The sequence below is a fragment of the Pseudophryne corroboree genome, chromosome 1, assembly GCF_028390025.1.
Source record: "Pseudophryne corroboree isolate aPseCor3 chromosome 1, aPseCor3.hap2, whole genome shotgun sequence".
In the NCBI taxonomy this organism is placed as follows: Eukaryota; Metazoa; Chordata; class Amphibia; order Anura; family Myobatrachidae; genus Pseudophryne; species Pseudophryne corroboree.
In genome coordinates this window covers 719805869-719819122 of record NC_086444.1, presented here as the reverse complement: position 1 = coordinate 719819122, position 13254 = coordinate 719805869, and the positions used below count along the sequence as shown (strand labels likewise).

At 45.3% G+C, this 13254-nt stretch overlaps 1 protein-coding gene across 17 annotated transcripts in view; it reads right to left on the bottom strand.

Annotated features, from left to right (window-relative positions):
* Positions 1-13254, bottom strand: part of UNC13A (unc-13 homolog A) — a 425576-nt gene that overhangs the window by 285863 nt on the left and 126459 nt on the right. For all 17 annotated transcript variants that reach the window (XM_063915631.1, XM_063915548.1, XM_063915566.1 and 14 more), the window contains one exon: positions 1024-1097. In XM_063915631.1, coding sequence (XP_063771701.1) covers positions 1024-1097 — 74 coding nt within the window. The remainder of the gene's footprint in view (positions 1-1023; positions 1098-13254) is intronic.

Genomic DNA, 13254 nt, shown 5'->3' with positions numbered 1-13254 from the left:
CTTTGACACAACGAGATGTCACACATTAATTTGATTAATTTGCTATGCGACACTTGCTTATCTATGTGCATCAGAGTCTCTGAATAGGCATATGAAGTGCAATGAAGCAATGGCTGTCGCTTTTTTACATACTGTACCAAGTTCTGTTGTGCTTCATATACAGGTTGAGTATCCCATATCCAAATATTCCGAAATATGGAATATTCCGAAATACTGACTTTTTTGAGTGAGAGTGAGATAGTGAAACCTTTGTTTTCTGATGGCTCAATGTACACAAACTTTGTTTAATACACAAAGTTATTAAAAATATTGTATTAAATGACCTTCAGGCTGTGTGTATAAGGTGTATATGAAACATAAATGAATTGTGTGAATGTAGACACACTTTGTTTAATGCACAAAGTTATAAAAAATATTGGCTAAAATGACCCTCAGGCTGTGTGTATAAGGTGTATATGTAACATAAATTAATTCTGTGCTTAGATTTAGGTCCCATCACCATGATATCTCATTATGGTATGCAATTATTAGAAATAATACGGAAAAATCCGATATCCAAAATACCTCTGGTCCCAAGCATTTTGGATAAGGGATACTCAACCTGTACAGGGTCAGCTGCACACAGTTATACAAGTGCCGCATATCAAATTAATCAGCACAGTTTCCTGGTGCATCCTAGTCTCGTAACGTTGCAACTAAGATGCATTTTCTGCAAAACGAAAGACACCCGACGTGAGCAGAGGCATCTCGCACTGCATGGCGCACTAAGGCTAGATGTATGAGGACACATCTGTATGTCTCCTGAGCCAATATCACACATGAAACAGCCAACGTGTGTGTCACGTTTAAATATATTCCTACACACTAAACTATTATTAATCAACAAAGTCACTATCTGTCTATCATTAACATTAAATATAACTTAAAACTGTAATTAGGAGATCATATCAGAACAGATTTAAACACTGTCATTGTCCAAGCCTGTCCTAACATCTGCAGACAGATTATTATTTTATTACTCACGTCATCCTGATCTCGCATCGCATTCAACTGCTCAAGTTTCTTAGCCCAGTATCGAGCTTCCTCTTCAGGTATATCTAAAGTAAAATATATATAATGACCAATTAATTACAAGGATTTCATGTCATTTGTTTTATTTTCGTGTTTTGTGTTTTGGTTTTGGTTCTGGTTCCATGCTCGTGTTTTGGATCTGGATTGGTTTTGCCAAAACTACCCTTTCGTGTTTTGGATCTGGATGATTTTAGAAAAAAACATAAAAACAGTTAAAATCACAGCATTTGGGGATAATTTTGATCCTACGATATTATTAACCTCAATAACATTCATTTCTACTTATTTCCAGTCTATTCTGAACACTTCACACCTCACAATATTGTTTTTAGGCCAAAAGGTTGCACCGAGGTGGCTGTATGACTAAGCTAAGCAACACCAGTGTGTGACACAAACACCTGGCCCATCTAGGAGTGGCACTGCAGTGGCAGACAGGATGGCACTTAAAAAAATAGTCCCCAAACAGCACATCATGCAAAGAAGTAAAAGAGGTGCAATGAGGTAGCTGTATGACTAAGCTAAGCAACACAAGTGTGTGGCACAAACACCTGGCCCATCTAGGAGTGGCACTGCAGTAGCAGGCAGGATGGCACTTAAAAAAAAAGTCCCTAAACAGCAGATCATGCAAAGAAGTAAAAGAGGTGCAATGAGGTAGCTGTATGACTAAGCTAAGCCACACAAGTGTGTGACACAAACACCTGGCCCATCTAGGAGTGGCACTGCAGTGGCAGACAGGATAGCACTTAAAAAAATAGTCCCCAAACAGCACATCATGCAAAGAAGTAAAAGAGGTACAATGAGGTAGCTGTATGACTAAGCTAAGCGAAACAAGTGTGCGTCACAAACACCTGGCTCATCTAGGGTTGGCACTGCAGTCCCACGACACTAACGGCGGATACCGGATGCACATCTAACACCAACATAGCCTGCAAGGCCTCAGACATCCGCTTTGCAACAGGATGACTGCTGTCATATTTCATCTTCCTCGCAACGGACTGTTGGACAGTCATTTGCTTAGTTGAAGTAGTCTTCCAACATCCCCTCTGGGATGATGATCGACTCCCAGCAGCAACAACAGCAGCAGCAGCAGCAGTAGGAGGAAGTGGTTCTTGATCTTTCCCTATTTTATCCTCAAAATTTTTGTTCTCCATTATTTTTCTGGAGTTATATAACAAAATGCAGCAAAGGAGAGCATACCTCTACACCACACAGGGCAAACCCTGTAAAAATTATTTGGATTAAATATAAATAACCCCTTAATTTGAAATAAATAATATACAGCACAGGACAGCACCACTGAACTTATATGGCAGCACCACTGGAATGGATTTTTTACGGCAGTACCATTGAACTGGATTTATACGGCAGTATCAATGGAATTATACGGAAGTATCACTGGAATTATATGGCAGTACCACTGGACTTATACGGCAGTACGACTGGACTGGATTTATATGGCAGTATCACTGGATTTATATGCCAGTACTGCTGGAATTATACGGCAGTATCACTGGAATTATACGGCAGTATCACTGGAATTATACAACAGTACCACTGGATTTATACGGCAGTACCTTTGGAATTATACGGCAGTAACACTGGAATTATACAGCAGTACCACTGGACTTATACTGCAGTACCACTGGACTGGATTTATGCGGCAGTATCACTGGACTTTTATGGCAGTATCATTGGACATATACTACAGTATCACTGGACATATACAGCAGTATCACTGGATTTATACGGCAGTACCACTGGACATATACAGAAGTATCACTGGAATTATACGGCAGTATAACTGGACTGGATTTATACACCAGTACCACTGGATTTATACGGCAGTATCACTGGACTTATATGGCAGTATCACTGGACATATACGGCAGTATCACTGGATATATACGGCAGTACCACTGGACTTATACAGCAGCACAGGGACACCACCACTGATGCAGGACAACACAGCACCACTGTAATGGACTGGACTTATACAGCCGCACTGGACATATGGCAGCAGAGGACACCACCACTGTGACTGGACTGATGCAGCACAAGACACTACACTGGACAGATGCAGCACAACACAGCACCACTGGACTGGACTAATACAGCAGCACTGGACATGACAGCAGAGGACACCACCACTGTGACTGGACTGATGCAGCTGGACTGAGCAGCACAGGACAGCACTGGAATCACCACCTCACTTTCCCTCCTGCACAGAAACTGAGGACAGAGACATGTCCTCTTGCTACACTCTTCAATGCCGGAGTGAAAATGTCGGCAACGCGCGGCTCCTTATATGGTATCCAAAACCCGTGAGAATCCGACAGAGGGATGATGACGTTTTGCCTCGTTCTGGTTTCTGAGTCAGGCGGGAAAACCCGAGTCGGGCTCGGGTAGTGAAGTTCAGGGGGGTTCGTTTCTCAGAGAACCGAACCCGCTCATCTCTAATTTAAATGTATTGTCAATGACAAAAATGGCCTTATCAGTGGCAACTTTAATTAAGGTGATTTAATAGGGATATTTTAATAACTGATGAATGATAGTACAGTATGAATTCAACAATTAAAAGAAACAAATATACTAAAATACTTTGCAGTCTTCAAAATATTTAGAATGCACTATGCTTGTGTTATCTGTTTACTGCAAGATAAATTATATCATAAACAATATGTCAAATAAATGCGTTTCTGGGACCATAGTGCAAACTTAATAGAATAGTGAACGCTACATTTTGCAAAATCTCAATTTGCAACTCTACCATCAATTCCTCAACATTTACTGACTTCAGTCTATCTGAGCAAAGCAGCCACTGTTTTGGCAGCCATAGCCTGTGAGAATTATCTCTGGGCTGGTCATGGCCACAACCAGAGGGACTCCCTAGGGGGGCATGTGCCCCTGGCGCTGAATTTGAGGGGGCGCAGAAACCAGGACCGGCTTACTCCATCTTGTTTGCTGACCCGGGTTAATTCGTGCCCGGTCGTTAGCCGCACTTCCAGGATTTGTCATAGGCTCCGGCTAGTGGGCAATTCTAGGTGACATTAACCAGGAGCAGTTTGCGGGTGAAGTACCTGCTGCTGTTTCTGCTGCGGGCAAGCGGTTCTTACTACTGAACCCTCTGGCTGTTGCACCAGCTCGATCCCCCTCTTGTTTGCTCCATCTACTGCCACTGTGTAGAGCTTGGAGGCTGATTCCTTTCTTGGCTGGATTACCATCTTGGAAGCCTCTGAGGTGGTGCTTGATCACAAAGCCCTGCTGTTGCCTAGGTGAGCCACCCATCTTCATGTTCAGTGGCTACAGGTACATCCTGCCTGCTGGGGCTGCTGTCTCTTCCCTTCTGTGAAGCCAGTGTTATACTGCTTATTGCCCACCTCTGTGTTATATGTTAAAAACACTCTACCCTGCCCAAGGAACATACACTCCCCACTAGTGATGTGCACCGGACATTTTTCGGGTTTTGTGTTTTGGTTTTGGATTCGGTTCCGCGGCCGTGTTTTGGATTCGGACGCGTTTTGGCAAAACCTCACCGAAAATGTTTTTTGTTCTCCATTTTTTTAATGTGTGGAATTATATGCCAGTATCAATAGCAATAGCCTACTACTATATATACTGTGCACAACTGAAATGCACCACAGGTATAGAATCTAGATGGATAGTATACTTGACGACACAGAGGTAGGTACAGCAGTGGCCTTCCGTACCGTACTGCTATATATACTGGTGGTCACTGTGTCAGCAAACTGCAAAACTAAAATGCACCACAGGTATAGAATCTAGATGGATAGTATACTTGACGACACAGAGGTAGGTACAGCAGTGGCCTTCCGTACCGTACTGCTATATATACTGGTGGTCACTGTCAGCAAACTGCAAAACTAAAATGCACCACAGGTATAGAATGTAGATGGATAGTATACTTGACGACACAGAGGTAGGTACAGCAGTGGCCTTCCGTACCGCACTGCTATATATACTGGTGGTCACTGTGTCAGCAAACTGCACAACTGAAATGCACCACAGGTATAGAATCTAGATGGATAGTATACTTGACGACACAGAGGTAGGTACAGCAGTGGCCTACTGTACTGTAATGCTATATATTATATACTGGTGGTCAGCAAACTGTGCAAAACTGAAATGCACCACAGGTATGGATGGATAGTATACTTGACGACACAGAGGTAGGTACAGCAGTGGCCCACTGTACCGTAATGCTATATATTATATACTGGTGGTCAGCAAACTGTGCAAAACTTAAATGCACCACAGGTATGGATGGATAGTATACTTGACGACACAGAGGTAGGTACAGCAGTGGCCTTCTGTACCGTACTCCTATATATTATATACTGGTGGTCAGCAAAATTATGCACTGTACTCCTACTATATACTACACAATGCAGCACAGATATGGAGTGTTTTTCAGGCAGACAACGTATACTGGTGGTCACTGTCAGCAAAACTCTGCACTGTACTCCTCCTATATAATACAGCTGCTCCCCAGTCCCCACAATAAAGCAGTGTGAGCACAGATATATGCAGCACACTGAGCACAGATAAGGAGCGTTTTTTTCAGGCAGAGAACGGATAAAACTGGTGGTCACTGATCAGCAAAACTCTGCACTGTACTCCTCCTATATTAAAATAAAGCTGCTCCCCAGTCCCCACAATGATATAAGCAAGCACAAATATTTGCATCAACTCAACAATGAATAAACGGAGAGGACGCCAGCCACGTCCTCTCCCTAACATTTCCAATGCACGAGTGAAAATGGCGGCGACGCGCGGCTGCTTATATAGAATCCGAATCTCGCGAGAATCCGACAGCGGGATGATGACGTTCGGGCGCGCTCGGGTTAACCGAGCCATACGGGAGAATCCGAGTATGCCTCGGACCCGTGTAAAATGGGTGAAGTTCGGGGGGGTTCGGTTTCCGAGGAACCGAACCCGCTCATCCCTACTCCCCACCCAGCCTCGCAGCCCCCTAGACACAGTGCTCTACCCAGTGTGAACTATGATATAGAGAGATGAGCGTGTTCGGCTCTCAGAACCAAACCGTACCGATCTTCACCATTCGAGTCCAGTTCCGAGCCCGGCTCGGGTTTTCTCGCCTGTCTCGGAAACAGGAACGAGGCAAAACGTCATCATCCCGCTGATAGATTCTCGCGGGATTTGGATTCCATATAAGGAGCTGCGCATCGCGGCCATTTTCACTCCAGTCTCGGAGAGTGTAGTGAGAGGACGTGTCTCCGTCCTCAGTGTCTGTGTGGGGGCGGGAATGTGGGGTGGCGAGTCTTGTGCTGTGTTGTGCTGCTCAGTTCGGCCCAGTATAATCAGTGTATTGTGCTGCATCAGTCCAGCCAGTCACAGTGTTGGTGTCCTCTGCTGCTATATGTCCCCAGTGCTGCTGGCTGCTGTATAAGTCCCTTGCATTTTTGCTGTGTTGTCTTGCATCAGACCAGGGGTAGTGTCTTGTGCAGCATCAGTCCAGTGACCAGTCACAGTGGTGGTGTCCTCTGCTGCCATATATCCAGTGTAGCTATATAAGTCCCTCTTAGTGGTGCTGTGTTGTCCTGCATTAGACCAGGGGAAGTGTCATGTGCATCAGTTTAGTGACCAGTCGCAGTGGTGGTGTCCTCTGCTGCCATATATCCAGTCTAGCTATATAAGTCCCTTTTAGTGGTGCTGTGTTGTCCTGCATTAGACCAGGGGAAGTGTCTTGTGCAGCATCAATCCAGTGACCAGTCACAGTGGTCGTATCCTCTGCTGCCATATATCCAGTGTAGCTGTATAATTCCCTTTCAGTGGTGTTGTTTTGTCCTGCATCAGACCAGTGGTAGTGTTCTGGCCATCAGTCATTCCAGTGACCAGGCAGTCACAGTGGTATATGCTGCTGCTATATGTCCACTGCTACAGTATTATAATAATAATAATAATAATAATCAGGGCCGGCTCCAGGCACGTTCGAATTGAGCGGCCGCGCGGGGCGCCACCCTTAATGGGCGCCACGCGCTGGCGCCGCCATTTTCGTTCCTGGAGCCGGCCCTGTGCTGCGCTGCCCGGCCTATTGTGTCCGCCGGCATCTGACGTCAGACGCCAGCGCAGCGCACATAGCGCACACCACCCGCACCGCCGCCACACCGCCCGCGGCCCTGCTCCCTCAGACAGCAGCACTCCTCTCCCTCCCAGCGCAGCAGGTATTGGGGGCATTATGGATGGCATTATGTGGGGGCTGCACTGTGGGGTCATATCTGCACTGTGGGGGCATTCATTTATCAGGCACTGTGCGGGCACTTATTTATCAGGCACTGTGGGGTCATATCTGCACTGTGGGGGCATTCATTTATCAGGCACTGTGCGGGCATTTATTTATCAGGCACTGTGGGGTCATATCTGCACTGTGGGGGCATTCATTTATCAGGCACTGTGGGGGCATTTATTTATCAGGCGCTGTGGGGGCATTTATTTATCTGGCACTGTTGGAGCATATCTGGCACTGGGGGGATTTATTTATCTGGCACTGGGGGCGTTTATGTATCTGGCACTGTGGGGGCATTTATGTATCTGGCACTGTGGGGGCATATCTGCACTGTGGGGGATTTAATGTATCTGGCACTGTGAGGGCATATCTGGCACTGGGGGCATTAATGTATCTGGCACTGTGGGGGAATATCTGGCACTGGGGGCATTAATGTATCTATCACTGTGGGGGCATATCTGGCACTGGGGCATTAATGTATCTGGCACTGTGGGGGCATATCTGGCACTGGGGGCATTAATGTATCTGGCACTGTGGGGGCATATCTGGCACTGGGGGCATTAATGTATCTGGCACTGTGGGGGCATATCTGGCACTGGGGGCATTAATGTATCTGGCACTGGGGGCATTAATGTATCTGGCACTGTGGGGGCATATCTGGCACTGGGGGCATTAATGTATCTGGCACTGTGGGGGCATTAATGTATCTGGCACTGTGGGGGGCATTAATGTATCTGGCACTGTGGGGGGCATTAATGTATCTGACACTGTGGGGGGCATTAATGTATCTGACACTGTGGGGGGCAATAATGTATCTGGCACTGTGTGGGCACTTATGCATCTGGCACTGGGGGCATTTATGTATCTGGCACTGGGGGCATTTATGTATCTGGCACTGGGGGCATTTATGTATCTGGCACTGGGGGCATTTATGTATCTGGCCCTGTGGGGGCATATCTGGCACTGTGTGGGCACTTATGTATCTGGCACTGTGGGGGCATTTATGTATCTGGCACTGTGGGGGCATATCTGCACTGTGGGGGCATTTATGTATCTGGCACTTTGGGGGCATTTTTGTATCTGAACTGTGGGTGCATATCTGGCACTGTGTGGCCATTTATGTAGCTGGCACTGCTGGGGGGGCATGTCACGTGTAGCTGGCACTGCTGGGGGGCATGTCACGTCTATCTGGCACTGCACATCATGTGTAGCTGGCACTGCTGGGGGGCATGTCATGTCTATCTGGCACTGCACATTATGTGTATCTGGCACTATACTGGAGACATTGTGTGTAAGGAACACTACTGTGGCTATGTGTAAGGCTGCTAATTGTGTGAAAATATATTTATAGTTTGATATGAAGTTACGAGGCCACGCCCACTTTTCCAGAGGCCACGCCCACTTTTCCGGGAGCGTGCGCGATGGGGGGGGGGGGGGGGGGCGCTTTTACATTTTCTCGCTCAGGGTGCTAGTAGGCCTGGAGCCGGCCCTGATAATGATAACAATCACAAGTCCCTTACAGTGTTACTGTGTTGTGCTGCATCAGACCAGTGGTAGTGTCCTGGCCATCAGTCATTCCAGTGACCAGGCAGTCACAGTGGTATACACTGCTGCTGCTATATGTCCACTGCTGCCGTATAATAATAATAATAATAATAATTAATAATAACAACAACAAGTCCCTCACAGTGTTGCTGTGTTGTGCTGCATCAGACCAGTGGTAGTGTCCTGGCCATCAGTCATTCCAGTGACCAGGCAGTCACAGTGGTATACACTGCTGCTATATGTCCACTGCTACAGTATTATTATTATTATTATAACAACAACAACAACAACAACAAGTCCCTCACAGTGTTGCTGTGTTGTGCTGCATCAGACCAGTTGTAGTGTCCTGGCCATCAGCCATCATTCATTCCTGTGCTGTATATTGTGTTATATAACTCCAGAGACATAATGGAGAACAAAAAATTGAGGAGAAAATAGGGAAAGATCAAGAAGATCTAGTGCTGAAGCTGCTGCCACTAGCCATGACATAGATGATGAAATGCCATTGTCGTCTGCCAAGGCCGATGCCCAATGTGATAGTAGAGGGCAAGTAAAATCCAAAAAGCCAAAGTTCAGTAAAAAGACCTAAAAAAAGAAATTTAAATGGTCTGAGGAGAAACGTAAACTTGCCAATATGCCATTTACGACACGGAGTGGCAAGGAACGGCTGAGGCCCTGGCCTATGTTCATGACTAGTGGTTCAGCTTCACATGAAGATGGAAGCCCTCATAACTGAGGCCTTGACACTTATGTTGATGTTAGACGTGCATCCGGTATCCGCCATTAGTGCAGTGGGATTTAGACAATTGATGGAGGTATTGTGTACCCGGTACCAAATCCCATCTAGATTCCACTTCACTAGGCAGGCGATAGCGAGATTTTGCCATTTAATTCCAGTGATTTGGACGTATAATTATTAATTACAGTGATTTTGCCAATTAATTGCACTGATTTGGACGTATAATTCCAGTGATTTTGCAGTATAATTCCAGTGATTTGGATGTATAATTATTAATTCCAGTGATTTTGCCAATTAATTCCAGTGATTTGGACGTATAATTACAGTGATTTTTCCAATTAATTCCAGTGATTTGGACCTATAATTATTAATTACAGTGATTTTGCCAATTAATTCCAGTGATTTGGATGTATAATTATTAATTATAGTGATTTGGACATATAATTACAGTGATTTGGATGTTTAATTATTAATGACAGTGATTTTGCCAATTATTTCCAGTGATTTGGATGTATAATTCAAGTGATTTTGCCAATTAATTCCAGTGATTTAGACATACAATTAATAATTACAGTGATCTTGCCAATTAATTCCAGTTGGATTTATAATTCCAGTGATTTTGCCAATTAATTCCAGTGAATTGGACGTATAATTCCAGTGATTTGGACGTATAATTCCAGTTGGAATTGTTTGTGTCGCTTGGCTTAGTCATACAGCTACCTCATTGCACCTCTTCGACATCTTTGCATGAGGTGCTGTTTGGGGCCTAGTTTTTGAAAAGTGCCATCCTGTCTGACACTGCCATACGAGTCCAGGGGTACTGTTGTATTAGTCCTGGGGTACTGCCGTAAAAGTCCACCAATTGCAGACTTTTTAAAAAAATGAATGGAGCGTGCTGTAGATGCTGTCAGTGGACCAAACAATTGTGGCCCACTCTCGACATTCAGCCACTGCTTGACACTACTACGTAGATAGGCCAGGTGGTTTTGTCGCTTAGCTTAGTCATACAGCAACCTCGGTGCACCTTTTTTCTTCTTTGCATCATGTGCTGTTTGGGCCCTTTTTTTAATATCTGCCCTCCTGTCTGCCGCTGCAGTGCCACTCCTAGATGGGCCAATTGTTTGTGTCGCTTGGCTTAGTCATACAGCTACCTCATTGCAATTCTTTTTCTTCTTTGCATGATGTGCTGTTTGGGGCCTTTTTTTTATATCTGCCATCCTGTCTGCCACTGCTGTTTGTGCCGCACTCTTGTGTCGCTTAGCTTAGTCATCCAGCAACCTCGATGCAACCTTTTGGCCTAAAAACAATATTGTGAGGTGTGAGGTGTTCAGAATAGACTGGAAATGAGTGGAAATTATTGTTATTGAGGTTAATAATACCGTAGGAGCAAAATTACCCCAAAATTCTGTGATTTTAGCTGTTTTTATGTTTTTCCCCCAAAAATCATCCAGATCCAAAACCACAACCAAAACACGAAAGGGTGGTTTTGTCAAAACCAAGCCAAAACCAAAACACGAAAGTGGAATAAGAACCAAAACCAAAACACGAAAAGTGCCAGCCACACATCTCTATGTATATGTGCTTCTCCATCACCAGCCCCAGATAGCTACACTGCATGCCTTAGCCCCTCAGCCCCAAGGACATGCACTGCCCCCTCTATCCCTCTCCCCAATCCCACCCTACCACCTAGCCCTTGGGACGTACACTAGCCCCTCCTAATGTCTACAGGGACATACCCTACCTCCTAGCGCCATAGACACAGATTTAGACTGATTTACCTGCTATAAGTGGCTAAACCCAAACTAATTGGGCATAACAGTCATGATAATTAATGGCCACCCAGAACAAGTAAATATCTTCGTTTGGCACCCATTAATTATAGCAGCACCCATTACAAATGAATCACCCCCTTTATGTCATATGTCGGTCCCTATTATACAATGGCTTGCTAAAATTTTCATTCCCATTAAAATTCAACATATTCGTCTGTATGACAAATGACACCCACACAGATTGTTCCAGATAATATTTTTATTGCGAACCAGTAGTCTTTTTCTAAAATAAGTATTTGAAGAAGGGAGGGTGTCAAACCCCTAAAACTAAAGTGCTTGATATCCCCTTCTGGCTAGGCCTCCCATGTATATTATATTCCTGGGACAGTCCTGTTTTCCACATAAAATGTATAACACCATTACTTATTTTCCATTAGTCTGACACTTGAGGCATCAGAATAAACAGCATAACTGGGGAAAGTTACATAAAAGGAGAGTTATGGTAGACTTACCATGGTTAAATCTCTTTCTGCGAGCTACACTGGGTTCCACAGGAAAACATTGGGGTGTAGAGTGGATCTTGATCCAGAGGCACTAACAGGCTAAAGCTTTAGGCTGTCCCAGGATGCATTGGGGCCTCCTCTGTAACCCCGCCTCCAGTCACTGTGAGCTCAGTTTCGTTAACCAGTCCAATGTAGGAGCAGGTGAGAAGGCAGATGTTAGTCACATTGAACCACATTCTTACAACAGGAGAAGGGACCAGCTACTAATGCCATACAAACCCATAAAAGCTAGCTGCGTCACCGGTGGGCGCCCTGTGGAACCCAGTGTACCTCGCAGAAAGAGAGTTAACCATGGTAAGTCTACCTTAACTGTTCTTTTCTGCAGCGGGGTACACTGTGTTCCACAGGAAATCATCAGGGATGTCCTAAAGCAGTTCCTCAAGGGAGGGGAAGCGCCTTAGCAGATATGAGAACCCAGCGTCCAAAGGAAGCATCTTGGGAGGAGGAAGTATCAAATGTTCACTGAGGACCACGTATCAGCCTTGAACAATTGTTCTGCGGACGCGCAGTGGCGGGCCGCCCAAGAAGGTCCAACAGACTGAGTAGAATGGGCCTTAATAGCAGCAGGAGCTGAGAGTACAGTCTGCGCATAAGTTTGTGCAAATCACCATTCTGATCCATCTAGCCAAGGTTTGTTTATTCGCAGGCCAGCCACTTTTGTGGAAACCAAACAGTACAATAAGGGTATCTGACTTCCTGATAGAGGCTGTCCTCTCCATATATATACGGAGAGCCCTCACGACATCCAAAGACCGCTCTTTGGTGGACAAATCCGAAGAGATAAAGACTGGGACCACAATCTCTTGGTTGGCATGGTCATGATATAATATTACAAAGGGTGGATGACAGGACAAAGCGCCTAAGTCCGATACCCTTCTAGCAGAGGAAATAGCCAGCGGAAACAGGACCTTGGTTGTGAGCTATTTAAGGTCCACTGACTCAAGATGTTCAAATGGAGACTCTTGTAGGGCATTAAGGACAACAGACAGATCCCATGGAGCCACCGGAGGGACATAGGGAGGTTGAATCCTTAACACACCCTGAATGAATGTATGAACGTCAGGTAGAGATGCAATTTTTCTCTGAAACCACACCGACAAGGCAGATATGTGAACCTTGAGGGAGGCCAGACGAAGGCCTAAGTCCAGGCCTTGTTGCAGGAAAGCCAGGATTCTGGATGTTTTGAATCTGAACACATCATAGTTCTTATCAGCACACCAGGTGAAGTAAGAATTACAGACCCTGTAATAGATCCGGGCAGATGCCGGTTTGCGGGCTTTCAACATAGTTCGGATGACC